General features: G+C 45.6%; 2 protein-coding genes across 15 annotated transcripts in view; one reads left to right on the top strand and one right to left on the bottom strand.

The window, feature by feature from the left end:
• UBAP1 (ubiquitin associated protein 1) overlaps positions 1–11,939 on the top strand; it is a 34,202-nt gene extending 22,263 nt beyond the window's left edge. For 10 of the 11 annotated variants that reach the window (XM_068667250.1, XM_068667251.1, XM_068667254.1 and 7 more), the window contains 5 exons: positions 1,880–2,809; positions 6,248–6,283; positions 6,754–6,951; positions 8,252–8,353; positions 9,930–11,939. In XM_068667250.1, the coding sequence (XP_068523351.1) occupies positions 1,880–2,809; positions 6,248–6,283; positions 6,754–6,951; positions 8,252–8,353; positions 9,930–10,070 (1,407 nt within the window). In that variant the 3' untranslated portion in view covers positions 10,071–11,939. The remainder of the gene's footprint in view (positions 1–1,879; positions 2,810–6,247; positions 6,284–6,753; positions 6,952–8,251; positions 8,354–9,929) is intronic. The other variant, XM_068667260.1, reaches the window with a different exon arrangement.
• Positions 11,940–15,018: 3,079 nt separating this feature from the next.
• The window catches only part of KIF24 (kinesin family member 24), a 32,361-nt gene continuing 22,924 nt past the window's right edge, over positions 15,019–24,455 (bottom strand). For 3 of the 4 annotated variants that reach the window (XM_068667242.1, XM_068667241.1, XM_068667243.1), the window contains 5 exons: positions 23,865–23,936; positions 22,897–23,006; positions 19,579–22,002; positions 17,791–17,884; positions 15,019–15,525 (listed from right to left, as the gene is read on the bottom strand). In XM_068667242.1, the coding sequence (XP_068523343.1) occupies positions 15,385–15,525; positions 17,791–17,884; positions 19,579–22,002; positions 22,897–23,006; positions 23,865–23,936 (2,841 nt within the window). In that variant the 3' untranslated portion in view covers positions 15,019–15,384. The other variant, XM_068667244.1, reaches the window with a different exon arrangement.

Here is a 24,455-nt window from a genome sequence, read left to right on the forward strand (position 1 = left end):
TCCAGGTCTCTGAGGCACGTGGCTCTTGCTGTAAACTTTTGGTAGCACAAAAGCAATTACTTCAGCATAAATCCAATCTCCAAATGCAGGTTGTGATGCAGGAAATACAATTGAACTATCGTTTTCTCATTTGAATCTGTGATTCTCCTTGGGCTGCCCAGTTTGTTGACTTCAGCATCAGCTGTGACAGATTGCTGTGGACAGGTCTGATTTTTTCTGCTCTGCAACCTATCTGCTGCAGAGCTGAATATCCGAATTTCCTGACATCGTGGCTTGTTATTATAACCGTTAAGTGGTTGCCTGACTGATTGTCCCAATACACATACTTCCACCTAGTTAAGCTTGAGTAGGATTGCTGCAGGAGGCTCTAATGTCCTGTGGCAGGTCTTGCTGTGCTGTATCTTTGTTTCCCAGCCAAGCTGGGGTTCAAATACAGTACGCCGGGTTAGATTGCAGTGCCTCGAATAAAATGATGTGATCACGTAAGCTAAGCCTTGCACAGTACTCTTTGGCTTTTTTACAGCTCTGGTGGGAGCTATTCAAAATAGTAAAAGTGCACAGAGGCTAAATTGATCAAAACCATGTACTTAGTATTTCATGTTTATAAATACCGTGGTTGTGTGTGTATACAGCTGTGATAGCTCTGCTCAGATGGCAAAGAGTGTGGAATGGATAGTGCCCAGCACTTCTGCCAGTGAGTTGTGTTTCAAAATCACCTTGCTGATAAATTGTATATCCCATCTCTTAGAGCTAAATAAGGAAAGGGAAAACTACTTTGTGTAGAGTTGAGATGGGTCTCCAGGTTCTCTCTGGCGCCTGCTGTGGGATGGATAACACAGTGTGAGTCCCTGAAAAGTCCAACAGAGGCTTAGCAAATCTTCCTGGCTTGTTGCTCTGTACAGCTAGGATGTCTTATTACCTGTTTGGTTATGTGACATCATCCTGGCAAGCAGGCTGTAATTCTTGTGAGTCACAGGTAGGTTACACCTTGGGCTTAGCTTTGTAGGCTGTGTTCTGAGTGTTTTTCCATGACAGGGAGGGCACTAAGGTCGTTTGGTCCTTGTAAGAAACTAAAGCTTGACATATATTTATCGTGTTCAGGATTTTGTCCTCTCAGTCAGGCCACCACAGTGGCCTGTGTGCCTTTAGTGGGTAGCTTCTGTAAATGTCTTGTGTGCTAACCCAACCCTGAATGAACTGATGTCAAATGAGAAAAGCTTGTGGGGTCCAGTCAGTGCCAGTAACAGTGGCAAAAACAGCTACTACTGGAAGTTGTCAGAGTAGCCAGCACATCCCCTTACATACCATTAGCACAGGTGTGAGAATACTGATACCTCTCCACCCAGTGGGTCTAAAACTAGCATCCAGTCTGTTAGGAATCTTTTAGGGGGTACTGATAAATACCTTATTGGTCTTTGGATGCAAAAATTACTCTGCTGTAGTCTTGAATCCTAGTTCAGTGGTGTCAGATCTGAGTGTGACTGTCCATCACGTGTGACATCGCTGTCACTGACACTTCAGGCTTCCACTGACTGCATCTATTTTCTTGCTGGAAGAGGGGGAGGGAGTTGTGAAACTGATCTTGTGATCATCAGTAGCTCTAAACTAAACTAAGTGTAGGATGGACACAAAATACGAGATTTTTGGTCCAGACTACAGCCACATTTTGCTGCTAGAGGTAAAACGAACTACTGCTGGTGTCTCCTACTTCTGCCTTCCTGTGGGTTACAAGAGGTGCTGTGGAAAAAAATTCTGTCTGTGATGATTCACGTAGTTCTTGCTCTGTGTCACTTGTGTTACTTATGCTGTAAAGTAGTAGCTGTGATTCTTATAACTTGTCTTTTTTTTTTTCCCTCTTTCTCTCTCTACCTCTGGTCAGTATGACTTCTCCCTGGAAAAGAAAACAATCGAGTGGGCTGAAGACATCAAAAAAATTCAAGCTGCCCAGAGAGAAGCTGAACGCAAGGCAGAAGAAGCAATAGCAAACTCAAAAGTAGCCCCAGAGGACAGCAACAGAATGGGGTTCTCAGAGGGACCTTGCCCTGAGGTCATGCCTCCTCCTATCAACCCCATCCTTGCTAGTCTGCAGCATAATAACATTCTTACACCCACGCCAGCCGACAGCAGTGCTGTGAAGCAGAAAGTTCTTAGTCCACCTCGCCCCAAAGCAGACTTCAACCCAGCTGATTTTGAATGTGAAGAAGACCCATTTGACAAACTGGAATTAAAAACTATCGATGATAAGGAGGAGTTAAAAAACATTCTGGAAATCCACGTTGGTACTACTGGGCCAGTTGTTGCCCAGCTGTTAGATAGCAGTTTGCCCAAAGGAGGGTCTGAGTCTGTGTTGCAAGATCAGGAGGTTCTGGCATCCATAGAAAGGGCCACGTTGGACTTCAAGCCCCTTCACAAACCCAATGGCTTTATCACTTTACCGCAGTTGGGAAACTGTGAAAAGATGTCCTTGTCTTCCAAAGTGTCCCTGTCCCCCATCACTTCAGTGAGCAATATCAAATCCCTGTCCTTTCCTAAACTTGACTCCGATGAGAGTGATCAAAAATCATCAAAGCTCATGAGCACTTTCCACAGCACTACCTGTCTCCGCAACGGCACTTTCCTCAGCTCTTTGCAGGCCTGTGCTCAGACTAAAGCCAGTGAACTGAACGGACACCATGTGGTTGGTCTGTCTGCTTTAAACGAGGACAGTGGCATGGAGACATCAACATTATCCTCTTCGACCAGGCTGCCTTCCCTGGCTGTGTCAACAGTTTGTACGGAAGAAGAATCGTCTCCAAGCACAGTGACCACGGTAAACGCGCGGTGGATTAAAACGGGGCTTGTGGGGGAGATGTGGAGGTGTGGAGGCAAATGTTGATTCTAAAATGTCCCGTGGCTTTGTTTTTAGCTTTATGTGTGGCGTATAGATAGGGCAGATCATGTGCAGTAATTCTTTTATGTGGCAAATGGATCAGCCCAACAGGTCTTCGTGCTGGCAGTTGTGAACCTTAGACTGCTACTCACAGGCTGCTTCACCCTGCTCTGCCACATCTCTTAACTTGCAAGCAATTCTGGTGACTTCTTCAGCTTCTCAGCTCTTGTTGTTCATAGTAGCAGTTAGCTCAAAAGGCATGCAGTTATGTATAAGATTTCTTCCATGATTTCTTACCTGCGAGGGTGGGAGAATTGCTTTTTGGATACCAAAAGCAATTTTGAAAATCATCTCAGACTTACAGATTTTGGTTGCTGTACAGCTCTGAGACAGGAGTTTGAAGCTTCATTGCTTCCAACTTGGAGCAAGTTCTGAGAGTGCTTTGGGGAAACCTAACTTCATGCCATCTGTTGTGGCTTTGTGAGTGGGAGTCCAGGCTTGAGTAAAATCGGGTACTTTTTTCCAAAGAACCTAAGATCTGGACACCAATACTTGTGAATTCTAATGGAAACTGCATAGCCAAATTGGCTGTAAAAACTGAGATTTGGAAGGCTTCTTCTGTCTGCAAAAGTGGTTCTGTGTTCTTGCTGGTGTACTCCAGGTTTTTATGACACCATGTGCTCTAAAAACAGTGACGGTCCTTCTCTTCCCACTGTCCTATCACCTCTTTTCAGGCTTAAGTAAATGCAGTATTATTTGAGAAGTACAATATTCTGGCAATTAGTGTATCCCTAGCACAGCAGAATAGGTGTTCATTGACTGCTAAGCCAAATGCACCCAGTAAGCTTCGGCAGGAGCAGCAGTGTGCTAAGCAAATGCTTGCAGGCTTGAGGGGAGGTTGTGTCATTTTATGTGGCTCAGAGATGAAACCTTGAAGCGTGACGTCTCCAGGGATTAATGTGAGAGATCACTCACAGCTAGATAGGTGGGCTTTAAGATAGCCAAATTCTCACTCCAAATGTTTAAATCTCTGCTAGATTAAATCCTATTGAAGACCGAGAGGGGAGATGTGTTCTCAAGAATGCTGTAAGGGAAGGTACAAAATGTTTTTAAACACTAACAAAGGAATTAACAAATAGACTTACTAGGAAACATAATAAAGATCATCACTTGAAACTGTGTTTTGGAAGTAGCAAGCCAAGAAATAGGTGTGTTGACAGAACTAGTTCTTCCCATTGAAGTTCCAAGGTGTCTGAATATGCTTGTTTCCTATTTCCACGAGGTCCCAGTGGCTGGAAAAGGACAGCAGAGTTGCACGAAGTTGAAGTATAGGCAAGGACCGTAACAAAAATCCTCAGAGTATGAAAAGGATAGAGAAGGAAGTCAGAGTAACCCATGTGGCCACCAGAAGAAGGACACAATCCTCCTAAAGCAAGATTGCACGAGAAGAAGCCTGGTGATTTTATAAAGCTTCAGTACACTTCTGTCCCAGTGTGTTGCATAGTGCAGTTTATATACATGTTTTTCCCTTCACAAGTTCAGAAATCATAACTTTGAATTTGGCGTTGCCACTGGAGCATGTTTTACCAGTGAATTGGATCTAAGGTTTTTCGGATGCAAATAAACTTGTGATTTCTCTGCTGCACTGATTCTGGCCTGGGTGATTCCCTTTTTCCTCGCGGTGTTTCTTGAAGCTCGCGGGTTTGCTTTTTGCAACTTTGGTGGAGGAATAAATGACTAGCGAAGAAATTAAACAGTTGTTCAGAGCCCTGAATTTGTATGGCATGCCTTATTTGTGTAAATACCTGGTTATGGGAGGATGGATGGATGGACCTGATGGACCATTCCGAATGTACTGCTGCATTAACACGAAGTGCTAAGTACACCAGCCTGCAGGTGAAGCTCCCAGCTTGTTTACAAAGTCCCTAAAAGCAGGAACAGTGTGTAAGCATGGGCTGAAAGCACTGCATGCCTTCTCAAAAGGCACTGAATGAAGTGTGCAGCCCTGAGTCTTAAGGGAGCACAGCTTCTGAGTGGCCAGCTCTGTCTCCTGCAGTTCCTTTGGGTGCTTCTCTCCTCCACTGGAAGTCTTTGATCATGAGCATGGGTTATCAGGCTCAAGTAGATTGAGGAGCTGCTTTTCCATGACTTGAATCCCTGGTGTCAGAAACAGTTTGGGTTCTTTTTGCTGTTGCATTAATAACAGAGCATCATTCATTTGGGGAATTTGATAGCCAGCTGATTTTAGACCCCTGTTTCACTGTATCCCATGTTCGAGTGCTTCATGTTCTGCCAAAGAGTCTGGAGAAGGGTGTAATTTGAGGAGCTTTCAACCCCTCTTACCACCGTGAGGACAGGTTTTTAGGTAAACCAGTCCATCAGGCTGCATGGGATTTCTCAGGTGTTGTGTCCTAGGAGAAAAATTGATTGGCAATGTACATGTAGAACAAATCTCCTCACCTCCCCCAGTCCTTCTTGGGGTCCAAAGGACTTTCTGGAAGAAGTGGGCACACTTTCAAGCAATTGATGGCTGAAAAAGTATTAAGAAAGGCCATGTCCTGAGGGTTTTGGTGAAAAGTGATTTCTTGCAGCTTCTTCTAACTCTGTTTAAGTCTTCCTGTGTTTTAAATGGGTTAATTGAAACATGCAGGCCTTGGGCAAAGTAAAATAGAGCTGTTGGTTGGTTGTGCCCCTTGGCAGACCAGTTCTGCAGAAATGGAGCGGGTGTACAGCCCTGGCACTGCTGGGTTCCCTCTCCAGGCTGTGTTGGAAACTGAACAGTCAGGACAGGGGAGGCCTCGTGTGCTACTGAAAATGGGTAATTTCTGTGCTGTCTGGCTGGAGCTTCCCAAAGTGGGTGCTGCTCCCCATTGCTGATTTTTCTCCTGCCAGATATTTTTAAAGAATAATTTAACAGCCCAAGTTTGATACGAGTGATGTGAAACAGCCCTTTGAGGTGGCTACTTTAAGATTCCTCTTGAAGTAAGAGCAGTTGGCTCCTTTTCAACCCAGCAAAAAGCTTGCTAAGGGAAAGCACAAAGTTTTACAAAGACAGGTGTTGTTAGCCCTGTGCTGGGGGTGGGACAGTGTTGGGTGCTGGTGGAGCACCACGTGCATGTAGCCAGTGCACCGTGTTGTCTATACACAGCACGTGGAATGCAATGCTCTGAGAGCAGAACAAACAATCCTTATGATGACTATCTCACACCTACACACAGCTGCATAACTTCTGCATTTCATGGATTACTGATCAGGCCACAGGTCTCTGCAGTACGGTAGACACAGTCCCCAATCTTTTCCTTGAAACTTTTTTCCCCAGATGTAGCAAACTCTGCTTGTGTGTCATGTTCATCACCTCATTCCTGTGCTGTCCCACAGGTACACCCAGACAACAAGGAAACAGAAATGCCTACGGTAAGTTCCCACATTCCTGTGTGCTTGCACTGCCTGGTATTTGCAAAAAGCTGCTGAGGTGTTTCCAGAGGTAACATTCCTCCGAGTGCAGAAAATCACAGGTGATGAGTGAACTGCAGGGTGAGGGAAGCAATCCCTTGCTTCATCCAAAGTTGTGTTTTCCCATATCATAAGGGCCTTTACTGTTGGAAAGGTTGGCTGTTAGAAAGCTTCAGTCCTGCCAGTAAGAGAGGGGGTATGGCAGGAAATGTGGGTAATCAAATGTCTTGATGAGGGTAAAAAGGGTGTGGTGGGAGTCAGACTACCTGAAGTGCGTGTTTTCATCCTAACAGTGAGCATCTTCCCCAGCACAGCCTTGGAAGTCTACAGTTACCGAATTTTACTGGGTGTCCTAGTTCTGCAGGAGCCAGAAATGGGGACACGGATGCAAAAGATGATCGCCATCTAAGCCTCTGGGTTTTCCCTTGTAGGTAATGCACCAAAATTTCCCAGTGTCTCAAGTGCCCAATAACACCAGCTGTGCAAAGCGGCCAGGTGGTCCCGCTCCTGACATACAGCAGGCCCTCTCTGCCAGCGAGAGGCAGTGCGTGGAGACCGTCGTCAACATGGGGTACTCACCTGAGAACGTCCTGAAAGCCATGAAGAAGAAGGGACAGAACATAGACCAGGTGAGAGCTTTTGCAGGAAGAGAGAAGCCTTTGAGTGGGCGCTGATTCTGCTGAGAAACAGACTTGGCTTTGCAAAATGTAGGGGGAGGGCACTTTATTCCAACAGTGGCTTGCAGAACTGTCCCAGAGGTTTTCACCTGGCACAAAAGGCTCCCCAAACCAAAGAGTATCTGCACAAGTTTCTGTTAAGATGCCTGAGGCAGCACAGTCTTCCTAGGAGCCACAAAACAACCCAGAGGAAGCTTGGCATGGATCCATGCCTTCAGTGCTGCGTGACCAAAAAGCAAAGCGCCTTCCCTGTTCTGAGCACAAGGGGTTACTCTGCTGCTGCCTCCCCCTGCAGAGAGATGGGCCCCTGCGGGCTTACTGCAGCCCTGGAAAGCTCTCTAGGCACCAGTGACCGACTTTTTTTGTGCTCTGACTGTGGTGCTTCCTGCCATGTGTTGTTTCAAATGCTCACTAAAACCAGGTCACGGAGCATAAAGCGTGGCGGGGTGAAGCGTGGCTCTGGGTCTTGGATCAGCTTCAAACAAAGCGATGTTTTGAAGACAGAGGAGCGTGGCCAGGCTTTCTGTGCTGGTCCTGTGCTCCCTGCACACTGCACAGAGCGTTGCCTTGGCAGGAGGAGCGTCCTGGTAGCTGCTGTGCTGTGCAGGATTTGGCTGCTGGTAGAGCTGCTCTGCTTGCCTGCTGCCTAAGAATCAAGAGCACTATCTCATTCCTAGCACTACCTTTCTCTTACCTGTCAGACTCTCACCCCTACCTCTCTAAACTGAGAATGAATAAGAAATATGGCAGCAGTTTCTGGGTATGTGAGCTGGGATCTGCAGCTTGCTCAGCAGTGTGCTGAGGTGATCTTAAGAAGCTGACTGCTTCCAGATCGTGTTACCTCTTCTGGCTGAGAGGAAGCTAAAAGCTGGTGTAGCTTGATTGCTGGACCTACAGTACCCCTTCAAAAACTCAGAATAAAAAATCTTAAATTAATCTTAATCTTAAATTTCTTTTAATCTTAATTTTCTGCCTCCTTAGTGATTGAGAATAGAAGGCTAGAGAAGGAAGGCCATTTGACTGGAGTGAAAGATGAAGCTGATGGGAGAGCACAAAGACAGAAGGACTTGTTTGCTTTTTTTTGAGCAAGCTCTTGCACAAAGAGGGTCTCAAGATAGAGCAGGAAGAGCTTTGTCTCAGTTCCTGGTGAAGCCTGGGACGGAGTTGTGCTCAGTTCCTCTGCATGTACAGAGGTGTGTGACTGTGTGCTGTGAATGCAGCTCTGCAAACTTCTTTGTTTTGTTCCCTGCAGGTTTTGGATTACCTGTTTGCACATGGACAGCTTTGTGAGAAGGGCTTTGATCCACTTCTTGTTGAAGCAGCTTTGGAAATGCATCAGTGTTCAGAGGAGAAGGTGAGGGTGCTGTGTGCTCTACAATAATGAGAATGCGCCACAAAGGGGAATTCCAGTAGCAGTTCCTCTATAAAGTGGTCAGTGTAATTCTAGCTCCATGGTAATGCTGCCTTGTCAAAACGGGCTGCCAAGGAACATCCTTGTGGTGATAAAGGGAATATGTTAAAACGGATTTCTTCTGTGTTGCTTTATGACCCATACTTGCATGTGTTTTTATGGGAACAATGTTTTTTTTTTAAAGACCCTGCTTAGTTTGATGGCAATGTTCCAACCACAGTGTCGTCTTTTGGGCAAGGTGCTTGGTACAGAGAGAGTTAACTTCAAATTACCACCAGGGCAAGCTGGAAGGATTTTGATGATAAATTTTCTCCACTGTGCAAAAAATGCACCTGCCTGGCAAATTCAGTTAGGGCTCTGTGTGAAAAAATCTGGTAAATACAGCTTTTGTGGGCCTGTTTTATAGTGTGGCTGCTTTGCCAGCACCAAAGGTACAGAGGCAGGAACAGAGGACAGCAGTACTGCTTTTTAGTGTATGCCAGCCTGTCGTGTGCTCAGTTATAACGGGAAATCTTTGGAGGTGCCATCCACCCACCCTCCCATCCACCCACCCTCCCCCCGACATACGCATACAGCTAATGATGAGCTTGCAAACAGAGGAACAGCAGTGTGAAGATAAGGGAAGTGACAGTGTTTTGGAAACACGTTTGCTGATGGCTTAACCCCCAGCTGGAAATGACTGATCTCCTGGTTGTCTGTCTTAACCTGGTTTTTCCCCTCTGGAGTGGAGGCACTGGAAGTAGCAGAGGGTTCATAACTGTTGGAGTTGATTTACTAGTTGTCCCTGTTTTTTCAGAGCTCTGGAAGGATTTATGTGATGTTGGTAGCATAGCACGTGGTGTTGTGGTGGATTTACCCTGCTGGGCAGCTGAACTCCACCACAACAGCACTCACTCCCCCTCCTTGAAAGAAGAGGGGGAGAAGAAAGTATCCTTCCCCTTTCCCAGCTTTTATTGCTGTGACATCCCGTGCTATAGAATATCCCTTTGCTTTAGATCAGCTATATGATGTTCCCTCCCCATCTCTTGCCCACCCCCAGCCTGCTGGCTTTTGGGGGCCTTGGAGGGAGTCCTGGTGCTGTGCCAGCACTGCTCAGCAGCAGACACAACACTGGTGTGACTCCACTGCTGTTCTAGTGACAAGTGCAGAGCACAGCACTGTGTGGGTCACTGCGGGGAATGTTATATCCCAGACAGACCCAGTACAAAATGTCCAGTAGGTTTTTTTGTAATACCCCTGTTTTGCCCTAGATCTGAAGAGTCATTTGATAGCGAGGGCTGTTGTGCTGTTACCAAAGTCAAGGTAACTTGAAAAACTTTAGAGGCTGCTGGATGGGGAACAAAGTGACTCTCTTTGGAGTGGATTTGCTTCAAACTGAGCGTGTGTGGGCTGTGCACGGGAGTGGGATTGTCCCCATGGGGTGCCTGGTTGCTGAAGACTATTCCTGTGCTAAACCCCGACTCTGAGTAAGACTGAGCCCTGATCTTTTCTCTTACAAACAATTGTCTGTCTCTTTCAGATCACAGAACTTCTCCAGCTAATGAGTCAGTTTAAAGAAATGGGCTTTGAACTAAAAGACATTAAGGAGGTCTTATTATTACATAACAATGACCAACACAATGCTTTGGAAGATCTAATGGCCCGTGCAGGAGCCAGCTGAAAACACATTCCTGGGATCTCGGCGTGCCACGGAGCAGGACAAGCCCCGCCACCTCCGCATCCAATGTGACTTGCTCTCGGCAGGAAGGAGTCCGGCTTTTCACACCCATGGGAGAGTGACTGAGCAAGCCTACCTGCGTGCATCACTCCAGCATTTCTCTTTCCACTGGGAGCCAACTTTCTTTCTTAAATTAAATTTTTTAAGTGTCCTTTCCTAAGTTTCCTTTTTTCCAGCTTGGCCACGGAGAGTTTAAACTGCCCAGCCGCTACTGGAATTGTACATAGGCAGAGACCGGTGTGGTTGCCCCCACTGTTGCACTGGAGTTGGACAGAAGAATTTGAAGTTGGTTCTGAAACCTAGGATGCTTTGGTTCTTTGAAGCTGCTTTCATGGTGTATGCTTGTACTGAATTACTTGACTGTGTCACAGTCCAGATTAACTGGTTAAATTTGACCTTTAGTGCAATGGAATTTTATTTTTTGGTTGAAAGTTAGCCTATAACTTAGTAAAACACTGGTTCAGAAACTGTCGCTATGCATAAAGAGAAGCTGTTCCTCTTGTGTTTTTTTAACCCATGCATCCAATACTTCTGCCAGACACGAGCGTCCAATGCTGAGCGGTGCATAAGTTTGCTTGGAGCAGGTAAGCTGTGAACTCGACCTGGACCTGCCACTTCTGTTGGTTCTTGAACCTGAAGGCAGAGAGGTGGGGCTCAGTATTCTTAATCCCCCAGGCTTGTAGGTTATTTAAGAAAATGTTCTGCTAGAAAATCAATCATCTTTTGTTTTAAATAATACTCGGTGTGATGCAGGAGGTTTCTTTCAAGCACTTTCTTTAAAACAAATATACTCACTGCATTAGTTCCATTTCCCACACTGCTGTAGAATTACATAATAACATCTAGTACTAGAAATCAGGTTTGGGGTTGTTTTTGATAGTACCAAGTATTATGTTGTACATTGTTCAAGTTCTAAATACATAAAATATCATCAGTCTTGAGGAATCTTTAGAGTAATTTGCTAAATATTTTGATTCTGCAGAAGAACAACTAATAAAACCCTCAAATGTAACTCCCAGTGTCATGGTTCCCATCTCTCATGCTCTTTGGCTTCAGCAGATGAAGAACTTGCTGGATCCCGCAAGCCCAGGTGCTGCCCGCTCCTTTGGGCACACATGAACATGGTCTGCGTTGGGCAGAGCTACCCGAGGTGTCCAGGCAGGTGGCTGCAGTGGTGGAAGGTGCTGCTTTTTTTTATTATTACAAAAAAAAAAAAAAAGCCTAGGGATCCAAACTCATGTTAGAGCATGGAGCTGGGAGCATCGGACTTTGGGAGGGGAAAACAGCTCGGCTCCTTGCCTTGGGTCAGATTTTTCAGTAGGAGGTTTTATAGTTCATCAGGACCCTGAAGGAGATGGCATCAGCCTGTGTTATGCTATTAACTTTGTACAGCCAGAACGTCTCCTCTGGGGCCGGTGTTAACTCCTGGAGTTCTGTGAGGAGGACAACAATGTTAATTACATACCTTTATTTAAAACAAAATGATGTTGAGGAGGGATGCAGCTGCAAGTATCTTAAGAGATCTGGAGATGAATGATGAGCAGGACCAGGGCAGACTTCCTTGCGTTGTATCCTGTAGCACCAAGCTTCACCAGCTTCCAGTGCTGGGGCTGAGAAAAGCTTGTCCAAGAAGAATGTTCACCAGCTGATGGTCAGCAATTAATGTCTAGTTTGGGCTGCCTCTGGGGGCTCGGGTTAATCAGGTGCCCAGCTTTCCTTCCCAGATGGGAAATGTGACAGTGTGAAACAAGGAAATGGAGCTCTGATCAGTCAGAGAAGCTGGAAAACAACAATAAACCTGCTTTACTGTTACTGCTGTGAGCGTGTGGTTGTGTTGCTTGTTTCTGAGTTAAATATCCATACGGGTTCCTGTCTGGTACTAGGCAGTCCTGAACAGGCAAGAAGTCTTGCCAGCGAAGAAACAGAACTGCTTCGACCAAACCTCTGAATAAAATCATCTGTTTGGTTAATGTGAGTTAACTTTTGTTTGGGGATGAGGCTGGGGTTCTCCTAGTTGGTGAGAAGATGACTGTTCCTGGTCAGTCTTGAGACCTGTGCTTTCCCTTGAGTTCTCAAATCAGCAGACTGACTGGCGTACCTAGTAGATGGCACTGGGGTATCTTAGCTTTGCCAGAGAGTGTTCTGCCTCTGTGCTTAGCTGAATGCTGAGGTCTGGGTGTCGGGATGAGGAGTGTAGAGGCAAAGCAGAAACTGCTGCCTGCTGGGCTCTGCCAGACCCTGCGCACCTGGGAGCTGGAGAGCGAGCTGCTGAAACATGGAACAACAGGCTGGGGGCCATGGGCATCATGCAGATTCCCTAGCCTTGCTGATCTTTTACAATCAAGCATTAATCATTTTGATCACATTTACTTTAGAACAGATTTTACCAGAGTTCTGTAGTAAATTGAATTTTATTTTAAATAATATAAACTATTCAAATAAAACATCAAGCTTGTACCATGAACATTAATAGCACTTTCTGTTTTTTTGTTGCACTTGCATACAAAAGTGAATGAATCCATTTTACTCCCATACTTATTGGATTATACAGGGCCAGTCCCTCAAAAATCTTCTGAAAAGACCGCTGTAGCAACAACACAAACAAAATTCACAGTCATTCTCCACGTTGAAAAGAAAACCATTTGTTTCAGGTGTCAGTGCAAGCAGCTGGGAGGGGATGACACTTTCAAACACTGTTAGCACACCTTCACACGAGTTAAAGCAGCATCTAGGTAATCACCCGAAGAGTGGAGAGAAAAACACGACCCCTTGCAGTAACAGCGCTGGTCGTTTCCGATGCAGGCTGCGAGCCCAGCTTTGGTATCTCCTGGGCATGCAGCAGTTCACCGGTGTCAGTAGCCCTGTTACTGCCAAGGGTAGGTGAATTTTCACAATCAGAGCTGCTTTTATTTTAGTAGAGCCTCGCATGCTGCAGGGTACACACTGTTCTGGGAACAGGTTGATGATAAAATCTTGTATCAAACAAGGTACAACCTCATGGGTTACCTGGGTGGCTCCCATTTAAAAGAAGACTTCTTGTTTCACATTTTTTTTTTTTTTTTGCTGTTCCTAGCCATTCTGTGAGGGAGCAAGCAGTTCCTGCTCCGGGGACTTGTACTGGGGCTCAGATTTGCCAGCCTTGCTCATGTTTTTTAGGGCAGACCAACAGGAACTGCACTTCAGTTTGTTAGCTGGTTTAACTCAGCTTTCCTCTGCTGATGGAAATTTTTGGTCATTCATCTGTCTTGTTACAGCTCCTCTGAAAGCACCGAGGTTAGGACACGGCATTATGGTGCTGTGTGAACGGCTCTCCGTGGTGCTGCTTTAGGGATGACCAGCTTAGGTAAGAGATGGGGAAAGACTGAATGTACTTCTGCCGAGCTCCTCTTTAAATCCTCTGCTGGGTTAAATTACAATCACTCCCCTGTCCCAAATGTCAAAGTACACGGAGGGAAAGTTTTCCCTCTCTTTCTACCCAGCTAGCACTGCACTGCTGGCACCACCTCTCACTTTCTCATGACCCGTGTGCACATCCTGCGGTCCCACCTTTTCCCCAGCTCCAAGCTAACTCAGGAAAGTGCTCAGCAGCTCTGTGATTGCCCCACTTCCGTGTGCTCTCTGAGCAAGGGCTATGGGAACTACTGCAAGTGCTCACATCTAGTTTTGCTTTCAGAAGGCAGGAGGACTAACCAGCTGCCATGTGTTCTCCTCACCTTGTGCAGGGGAAAGCTGTCCCTGTCTCCATGAGGATGAGGCACTGAGGCTGAAGAGCCTTGCTCCTGAATGCCTCATTTCTCTAAGCAAATTAAGCTTCTTAAAATGGAACTGGGAGGGCTTGCTTCAGGCGTGACTTGCTGGTGGCCTGGAACCATCTCAAGGTCCCTAAACTCAGATCCTGATTACATCTCAGGAGCAAGAGGGACTAAATACCCTCCCTCAAGGATCAGAGCCCTGATGTAGGACTTTCTTCCTCAGTTACAGCTGTCACTCCTTCCCTTGCACTCCTGTTCCCCAGGGCTATGCTGTGTGACGTTCCTTGCATCCAAAAATCAACACAGAGAGCTGTGTAACTGCGACCGCTGCGCTGCTGCTGCCAAACCTGGCTCGTGGGGGGTAGCTGTAGAAGCAGGCGGTTCAATTTCCAGCTGGTCAGACAAAGCATTCCATTACCCTTAGCATTTGTGGCTATTGAACTACCACAGCCATTACCAAGGAAACGCTGAGATGGCTGAGTATGTCGTGGCAGCCCTAATTTTGGAGTGGGAGCACTTGCAGAGTGTTGTTTTAGCTGAGCATGTTTCATGGTCTCTTGTGGCTTCAGCAAGTGGGCTTATTCTGCGGTTCAGCAGCATGCAGCAGCAGAGATCTGGCATGGTTCCAGCTTTGTTCTGTAGTTCTGGTCTCAACTACCAGGTTGGTGTAATGGCACTGTCAGCTTCTTAACTCCCACTGCCTATAACTGCACCCTTCTGATGTGACAAATCAGTTAACGCAGACCACGGCCACTCTGCAGCTAAGCAGAGCTCAGACATGGCTTGCAGAAGGAGAGCTTTTGTCTTCTTTCTCTTGGCACCAGTGAAAATAATGTGCTCATTAACACGCTAGATGAACCTGTGGTACAAAGTCCCTTGTACATAAGCCTCCTATTCAGCCGCTTGTTACTTGTGACTTCAGTGATCTCTTTCAGCAGGTCTGAGTGTTAGTCCCACGCAAAGAACAAATGCTCCAGTGGCCTTCCTTCTGAAAGCCCAGAACTTCATATCCTGCTTTGATTTTCATTTACTTTTGGTCTAGTTAGTGTACTTAAGCTGTTTCTTCACTTCTGTTTGCAAACACTTTTCTGGATTGCTTTTGAACATTTTTGTCCAAACCTGAGTCTGGCTTCAAAGTGTTTTGTTTTTTTTTTTTTTTCCCCTCATTTTCTTAGCAGCACAGAAGTGCCTCTAACATGTGAAAAGCTGCTGTGAGTACTGTGGACAGGACTGCCTGCCTCTTGGTGAGATATTTAAGCACTGCTGAGTTGTTATTCTTAAGAAAGTGTCTTATTGGTATTAAGGAAATACAAATCTCACGTTGCCAAGTAATCGTCTCTTATTTACTCAGAATTCTCTCCATCGTTAGCTAAAATATGCACTAATCACAAACCATCAAACCAAAAGCTAGCCCCTTCCCACCCACGCTCTGCAGCACCCAGTGTGGTGAAACACTAGCTGGCTGTTTCCAAAACTGTTCTTGTGCGTGTGTAAGCACAGCAGGTCTAAACTGGTGGAGGTGTTTGCAGGGATGTGTCAGCGCTAGGAGAGGCTAAATAGAGCTGAAGCTGGGCTCGCATGGTTTGGATGCATTTCGACTTCAGTACCAGGATTTCATCTAGCTTGGTGACGAAATTCTGAAAATCCTGGGAAGGAAAGCAAAAGGAAAGTTTAGGGAACAACAGGAGCAGAAGGTTGGAGACATTCAGCGTTATTTTATATACTGCAGCAGTACAAAAACCCATGTTTTCCAAGCTATAGTAAATTTATTTAGTGTTTCTTTCTTGAAGCCCTGACCCTTATAGACAGCAAAGCTCAATCCTCTAAATACTGAGGTTAACTTACTACTCTCATTTTTTTTTCTTTATTTTTTTTCTTCTGTTTGTGAAATTAGAGCTACTATGCTGGTTTCAGAAAAAATGCATAAGGCTCCTGCTATCACCTTTCTACACAGATTAGGTTTTAAAGGGTTAGGTATAGAGACTGGAGATCTGATGTACAGTTTTACAACGTACTGAGCTGTGTTCCAGACACTCCTTGTGTTGCATTTAACAGTCACAAAGATAAATGGTGAGCTGGGCACCTCACTGATCGACATAATAACCCATTTTATGGAGAAATGCGAGAGAAGGGATTATTTCACATCAGCTCACAGGGCTTGTCCAAATGCTGCCTGGCTATAGGTCTGCCAGACTGCACATGAGAAACAGCAGCTGTGCATAGCCCAGGCCAAGTGGAACCTCACCTTCCATCATGACCTGCCACACTGTTGGATAAAATGTGATCCAAAACTCTGATTACAATGAAGTGGATGCAGTTATTTTTAAGTAGGTCTTGTGTTAATAATTGCTCTGGTCTCCAGCTGAGAGCAGAGCTCAGTGCATTTATTCACAGGTCAGTATCTAAGAAGTTGGGAAGCGTCAGTATCCTTAGGGCTAGGTGCTGCAACTGCTACCACATGAAAATTAATCATTCACAAGCTCTTTTGGCAGAACTCCAGCTATCTCATGCATTGTATCTTTGTCCTGCATGGACATCAGTACTAATGAAGACTAGCCCAGGTGCCCTAGCTTATGTTTCTTAAGCACTTCAAACACTGTGTGGTTCAGTGTGTGGCTGGTCTTGGCAGGAATCTCTCCCGCAGCCACAGTTTCACCGCTGGAGAAGTTGCAACCATCTGAAAGTGGAAGGAGAGAAACTAATATGGGAAGTCCAGCTAACTGCATTGTCCAAAGCAAGGTCATGCTGTAGTGTTAAGTTATTCACCCACTGCTGGGAGGCCTGGCATGTCAGAACTGTCAGAATTCTGCTGGCCAGAAAAGGATTGCTTGCTAGAAGGGGCAAATAATAGCAGGGTGTGACCAATAATTAACATGAAAAAAGCTCAGATACAATAAAATAAGAAATTAAGAAAAAAATGTTGCTTTTTATCATAGCATTCTCTGCCACAAAACTAATGCAGCTTATGGCTCTTGTACTGCTTTGTGAACTTGTGCATTATCTGGTAATACAGCGCATGCAGCTGGAAGTCACAGCAGATAAACCATGGGGTGGCTCCAGTCTGAATTCCCTGAGGCAAGAGTCTCTGTAGCTGTACTGCAAATCTGAACTGTGATAGCAATTAAAGTGGTTGTGATAATGTAATGCAGTAACATGATTTGGCTTTATTGATAAGATGAGGGAACAGGGAAGGCAGGAGGTTCTCACTGGGGTGAACTGGGTGAGAGTTAAGACTTGTCACACAGCTGTGACACGCAACTGTTAGGATGCAGGAGAAACTGAGAACTGGCTGGTGCTGGGGCCGTGCAGGTGCCAGGCTTGAGGTCCAGCCTTTACCAATGTAATCCAAGACACAGACAAGCTAAGGAATGCTTGAGTGACAGAAATTAAGAGCCTGTGAGGACACAAGTCACAGCAGATAGAGCACTAGAGGGAGTGAGGCCAGGCACAGCTGCAGTTTGATAAGCAAGGGACTCCCAGGAGGAAGAGGCCATGTGGCACAACACCACCAGTTGTGCCATCCCAGTGTCATGCTTCACAGGTGTGCTGTTTTCTCCTGTATTGACTTACTTGGTCCAGCCTGAAAGGAGAAAAACTCCACCTGGCGAGGTGCCCGGTTGGGTACGGTCTGGCACCAATACCCCAAGATAAGACAAAGCTGTTTTATCAGAGACGAGCAGTTCAGAGTTGGGCTATCAGACTCCTTCTCCCCCAGGAACCAGGCGCTATGTGGGCTGGCAAAGACACGTCAGGTACTGGAAGTGAGCGGCCTCTGCTAGGACTCAGGGAGGCACCAGAGAATGAGTGGAGGAACTGACCAGGCATGTCACTTCACTAATTCAAGTTAATGATCTCTAAAATCAATTTATGCAAGTTCAACTGGCAATGAAATCTTCATCTAAACCACTTACCGTTGCTGACATCTGATTTATCAAGCACTCTTCCTTGAAGCACAAGGATGCCATTTCATCCAGCTGCTGCCGATGGGCCCGAATCATAGCCTGTCTGGTTAAGATAAAATATATCCTTGGTTACACAGCCTGCTGCGCTACCTTTAATTGCTATCAAGCTCCAATTAGCTTTTAAGAAGGAGGAAAACCCAGAGTAAGCCTTGCTTAAAACCCAGAGTGAGCCTGTGGTCCCTGGCATTCAGGAGGTAAGTGAGGTGATTCTCCCCTCTGCTCTGCTCTCCAAGTACTAAGATGAGGGGAAATGGCCTCAAGTTGTGCCAGGGGAGATTTAGGCTGGAGATGAGGAGAAAATTCTTTACTGAAAGGGTTGGTGGCATTGGAATAGGCTGCCCAGGGACACGGTTGAGTCACCACTCCTGGAGGTCCTGAAGAAACATGTACATTCAGAACTTAGTACCAGAGATTACTGGTGAAATTTAGTACTAGTTTAAAGATTGGACTAGTTGATCTTAGATGTCTTTCCCAACCCCAATGATTCTTTGATTCTCGTGAGACCCCCCTGGAGCACTGTGTTCAGCTCTGGGGCCCCCAGTATAAGGAAGACACAGAGCTGTTAGAGCAAATCCAAAGTTCCCCTAGGATGCTCAGAGGGCTGAAGCAGCTCTCCTGTGGAGACAGGCTGAGGGAGTTGGGGGTGTTCAGCCTGCAGGAGAGAAGGCTCCAGGGAGACCTCACTGCAGCCTTCCAGTGCCTAAAGGGCCTACAGGAAAGCTGGGGAGAGACTCTGTCAGGAGGTTGAGTGATAAGACAAGGGAAATGGCTTTAAACTAAAAGAGGGGAGATTTACAATAGGTATTGGGAAGAAATTCCTCACCCAGAGGGTGGTGAGGCCCTGTCCCAGGCTGCCCAGAGGAGCTGTGGCTGCCCCATCCCTGGCAGTGCTCAAGGCCAGGCTGGATGGGGCTTTGGGCAGCCTGGGCTGGGGGGAGGTGTCCCTGCCCATGGCAGGGGGGTGGAATTAGGTGGTCTGTAAGGTCCCTTCCAACCCCAACCATCCTGGGATTCTATGAAGTGCACACCAGTGTTCCATGAAGAGCAGTGGACTGTGCTGGTTCTGGGTCAGGAAGGTCTTGCTGACTGAGGAGTGCATCTTGGTGCTGCTTTTTACCACAGGGAAATGGAGCAGCAAAAGATGTCTGGTAAGACTCTGAGGTTGTAAGCCATTTTGGTGAAAAACAGGCATGGTGGGAAGGTAGTGCTCCTGTTCCTCTCTGTAAGTTCCTCTGGCCAACAACGTATTTTCTGTCTTGTGAATGCAGGCCAGTCCTCAGGAGCTGACAGAGGCAGCTCTACATCCAGATCTTCAGTGCCTGACTAGCTGCCCTAGCTGTTTTCCTTTCTGCACAGATGCAACAGCTATCACCTGCTTTTTGATGAGAGGTTTTGATATATTTTAGGTACTTTACAGCTTACAGGAACCAATTAGTTACTGAGAATTTCAGCTTATGATATAATATTAATTCCTGTAACATTATCTTAGGAAACTCTAATAGAATAATTGGCTTCCTGTGAGATTTTAAAATATCACTAAATAACAGGCAATCATATATTTATACAAGATAATGAGTACAAATCATCATTAATCTCATTAAATAATTATTTCATAGATTGATTTCCCATCAGTTTTTAAAGTGCATATGAGCATGATACACAAATAAGGGCAGATCTACCCAGTATGTCTAGATTTTCTAAGCTTCATGACAAACTTTAGCGAAGAGCAAGACTTACTGTGCCTTTTCTAGGGCCTCCTTCTGCCATTTTCCCACCTCAGATACACCACTTGGAGAGCTGACGTTGGAGGGACTGTTTGCATTTGCTAATTGCTTAGTGTCTTTGGTTGCAGATCCTGAATCTGCAACGAAAGCCTCTTGTGTAAAAATAGTCTGCATCCATTTGCACTTAAGCAACCCTATTTCCTCACTGCTGAAGGATGACTTGGCTGGCTCTTCAGAATGACTGAGGTCCTCGTTTCTCAGTCCTGACTTGGGCTGCAGCAGGCTGCTTTCTTGAGAGTGGGACTGCACTGCATAATCTGTATTTCCCACAGTGAGTAAACATGATGCACCTGAAAAAAAGCTCTTTTCAGGTATCTCAGCATTTCTTTCCCAAGGCTCAACATTCAGTCCTTGATTTGAGTTCAGTTTTCCTGAGTTAATGGTATTCCCTTTAACATCAGCGTCAGGCTGTCTGCTGTCTGCGTACTCCTTGCACTTTTTGTTACCGAGAAACAAAGCACCCTCTCTCTCTCCCCTGGATTCTGTGCATTCAGCTGTGGATGCTTCTGCCAGGTCATTTCCTATGAGGGAGCTGGGAACGACTCCTGGATTTGATGAACCTGAGCGCAGAAGGCAGCAGCACGGCTTCACACCACAGCAGCCAGGAGAGAGCCACCTGTCCCCTGCCTGCGGGCAGCGCTGCAGGGCGCAGTGTCTTCCACCACGACGCACTTGCTCGCCCAGCTCCAGCATGCTGTCTGTCAGAGCTCTGCTTCTGGTGCACTGCCAGGCCTCCTCCTCAAACCTCTTCTGGGGCCTGTGTATGCTCCTGCCCAACAGCTGTTTCACACGGGGGGACTTTTCTTGGTTAGAAGAAACCGTCTCTGCATCCGCTGTTTCCTCATAGTCAAGAAGGGGTACTGGGAGAGGAGCCACAAGCTCAGGTGTGAATTCTGAGGAACAACTGGGAGATCCACAACAGTTAACATCATTTTTTCTAGCTTTCCATTTAATGTCTCCTGCAACGGCAGCCTGTCCATCCAGAGCAGATTCCTCCTTCTCCTCACGCTGGTGGAGAATCTCTTTGCACTCTGGTGTTCCTGATTTCAATACAGGGGAAGAATATGAGTTTGAAGTATCCTTTTCTGGAGTCAAGGTGACTTCACTGGAGTAAACTGAACACCTGTGTTTGGATTTGTACTGTTTGTCATCAGCCAGGAAATCTTGGCTATTTTTCCAGTTACAAGCAGAATCTTCTTGTAAGCAGCAAGGTTTTTCCGCAGTATTGCTTGCGGAGGACTCCATAGCTAAGTCATAGCTCCAGTCTGATGGAGTTTTGCTGCAGCCTGCATTTTTAATGGATTCCTCCATCTTTGGGCTGCCCTCGCTACAATCCCAGCTGTTGTCTAGTTCATGTTCTTGCGAGTGCATTGCATATTTAAAAAATAAATCCTGTCGCTTTTGACCTTTTTGCTCTTCCTCAGTTCCTTGTTCTCTTTGATGAAGGAAAAATGAATGTTTACTGCATTTGTTGGTGTTTCTTCTCTTCACATTGTTTTGACTGCAGACAGGTGAGAAAGAATCTTCACTGAAATCACTGTCATCAAGATCTTCCAGCTGCATCCCCTCTTTGCTCTGTGCTTCTGTGGGTGTAAGGCTCAGCTCCTGCTTCACTTCAATTTCCTGGGGCTTATATTGTGTTAAAAACCTCTCCAGAGGCTGGTAGTTCAGTTTGTGCTGTAGAATAGGTGGCTGCTGAAATTGCTGGTGATAAAGGCGTAAATGTTCCTCCCTTTCCTTCTGAAATGGAGACAGATTTGTCCAGGTTTCAACGCACGGTTTAGCAAAGGTGTTTCCCCATTCCTGCCTGCTGTCAGAAGGCAGATTTCCATCTCCAAAGGAAAAATCATCTCTAGAAACAAGCTGTTTCTGCACAGGTTGCACTGTCTGGACTTTTAGGCACTGGACAGGTGGTCTGTCTTGCATGTACTTATCTCTTTGGCCACTCTCTTTTGTTTCTGCTGTACCAGTGTTTCTGATGACAAAATCCTTTGCAGTGGGGTTCTTTTCAGAGTAGGGGGACAGATCATCAGTTTTCTTCTTCAAGGGATGTCCTATCCGTAAGAATCCCTTAACTGGACTAGTGTGGTGGAACCACAGTGAGCTGGGACTTCCTTTGTAGGCATGTCCTTTGTTGACTCCCCTGGGGGTAGAGGTAAAAGGGACACCGGGTGGCTGGAGTGCTGCAGGACACGTCTTTGTTTTTGTAGCACTCGAAGGGTGCTGGAGACCTAACTTTACTTTCTTTGGAGAGCTCTTTTCTCCAGGTGGCACAGAGGGAGAGTTTTGGACACGTTTTGGAGATACGTTTCCAGCTGTCCGACGTCTGTTTGTGACAGGGGTAGAACATTTAATCCCTTTCTTCAGCTCTTTAACCCTGTAAAATGAGATTGGCTTTAGATGTCATGCTTTCAGATAAATAACGTCTTCAGAACAAACTAACACAGACTAAACACTGAATTCAATGTCATGGTTTCTCTTTTAATTATCCGTGATCCAGGCAGGCATCAGAACACCTCTACCAAAACATCTGAACTTCTGGAAAGGTCTGTAGCACTATTTTGAAGTGCTTCCTTGAACAGTGCATAACAGGTCAAAGGAGTGAAGATGGCCTCTATTTCAGTGGAAGTGGGTTTCATTTCCATGCTTTATAATGCTGCATGGCACAGTGCTATCTCAAAACAAACCAGTGCTCTCCACAGTACATTGTATAGTCCCACAAGACAAAAACTAGAGCTTTTGGAAGTAATTGCAGTAGAGCTAATTAGCTCATGTGACACGTGTACAGGGCTATCCTGTTCCTGGATCAGACCCATCAGTGCAATTGCGAAGGGCTGCTTAACTGGCATCACCCTGTCCCCTCAATTGTTTCCTTCATTCCTCTTCTCCTTAAGCATCTCTTGTCCTCTAAACCCCAGCATTGCACAGCCTGCAATCTATGTCCTCCTGTGTAGGAGGGAGGGCGAAGGACTTGAGCATGTTTGAGGCACAACTACAATACAAAACAAAGCGTGTGAGCGATGAGGTTAGCAATGCTGCAGTTAAAGGGAGCACGGTGATATTTTCACCACTAAAAGCTGTTATCAGGAAGGATTTACAAGACCTGGAGAATTTCAAGACCCAGTGTAAGAGTGGAACAGGTAAGAATTTTATTGCTTTGTGAAAATTGCATTTCCTTCTTAAGTCAACATTTCCAACACAACTACAAACGTTAAACCATACTTTTTTCTTGGTGTTTTTCACCTTGGCAAGATTAAGATTCATCACCTACCTGTCAGCATATCGTAAAGTGTTCAGGGTATGCTCTGTAGCTATGTGGCTAGGTGATACATTGGCTATCATACATGTCTTGGAATTGCCAATGAAAGAATCCTTTAGTACCTAGGATTAGAAGGAAAAATAAGTTTAAGATTCTTAGCAAGTCATATATTTTCTTAAATATATGCTAGCTCTTATGTAACACAAAATATGAAGAGGGTTAGAATTGGGTGATTATTAAGATCCCTTCCAACCCAAACCATTCTATGATTCTATGGAAGTGATTTACTTTACCTCAGAACTTCTGAAAAGTTGGGCTAAGCTATCTTGCATTTCCTGTAAATTAACGATGGGCACAGAGGCAGTTTAACAACTCAGGTAGGTGATGCATAGTAACTGCCTCTTTTTTTTTATTTATTGTATTTCTCTTGTCTCGATTCATCTTGCCATTCTTTGTTTACAATTTAAAATCATTATGAGTGTTAATCAGTGCTGTGAACAAGACAGGTGTCACAAGGGTGCCCATATGCTTTATTCCTCAAAACATATGTTACAACTACAGTGAAGAAATGTTGATCAGAACTCCTGTGACTGTTAACTGCACAGAAGATGCAAGACTGGTTATGGAGTAGGTGGAAATGGATGGAACTCTGAAAGACTTTGTTTCTGGAGTTATACACAACATGAATATCTGGTTATGACTAGTCCATAGGGTTCTTCATATAAGAATTCACTCAGGACAATGAAGATTCAATCCCAGAATTCGGGAGTTAGGGCACTTTCGGGGAAGCTAGGTTTCTGTTTGTTTGCTTGCTTGTTTGTTTTTAACTACCATGCTAGTCCCCAGGAATGACTGGGTGAGGTGGAAGTTGGCCTCAACCCTGCGAACATCTTCAACATTATTTCTTGGAAGAGTTATGCATTGTTCTCTCTCTCTCACCAGTGGAGTATCTACTACCGTTGCCTTTCTGCCTCTTTTACCTGAGTTAATTTGCTTTGCCGGAAAGGTGTATGTGCATGCTCCTGATCCAAGGCCCGAATGCATTCCTTTAGCTATAAAAGAAAAGAAAAATGGGGAAAAATATTTCAGTGACACGCTGACAGTAACACTGAACTGAATTGCATCAAATCTTACCTATGAATTTACCATTTTCCTCATGCACTTTAATTCCTACAGTATCCCTCACAAGTGGAATTTGTTGCTGACACAGCGATGAACGGCTTCAGCCCAGTTCAGGCATTGGCAGCAGTTTAGCTGCATTCAGAGAGCAAAACTGCAGCACAGAGCATCCCCAGCCCAGCCTGCTGGTTCTGTGGGCTATATAAAACATATCCAAAAGTCTGGTAAACACAGGAATGTTCAGCACACACAGAGCTCCACACTACTATGGGCCTGCTGCTGCCTGCACCATAGCTAACTAGTTTTTAGTCAGATTGGGTGTACACCAGATCAGGCTGCCCCTTGCATGGCAGGTGTACACTGGATTCATAGACCTGTGACATCCTAAGAACAGAGCTTTCTGAGCTTTATCTCTTATAAATTCCGTTCTTCTAAAAGAAATTCTCCCCCTT

This window comes from Anas acuta, chromosome Z, assembly GCF_963932015.1.
Source record: "Anas acuta chromosome Z, bAnaAcu1.1, whole genome shotgun sequence".
NCBI lineage: Eukaryota > Metazoa > Chordata > Aves > Anseriformes > Anatidae > Anas > Anas acuta.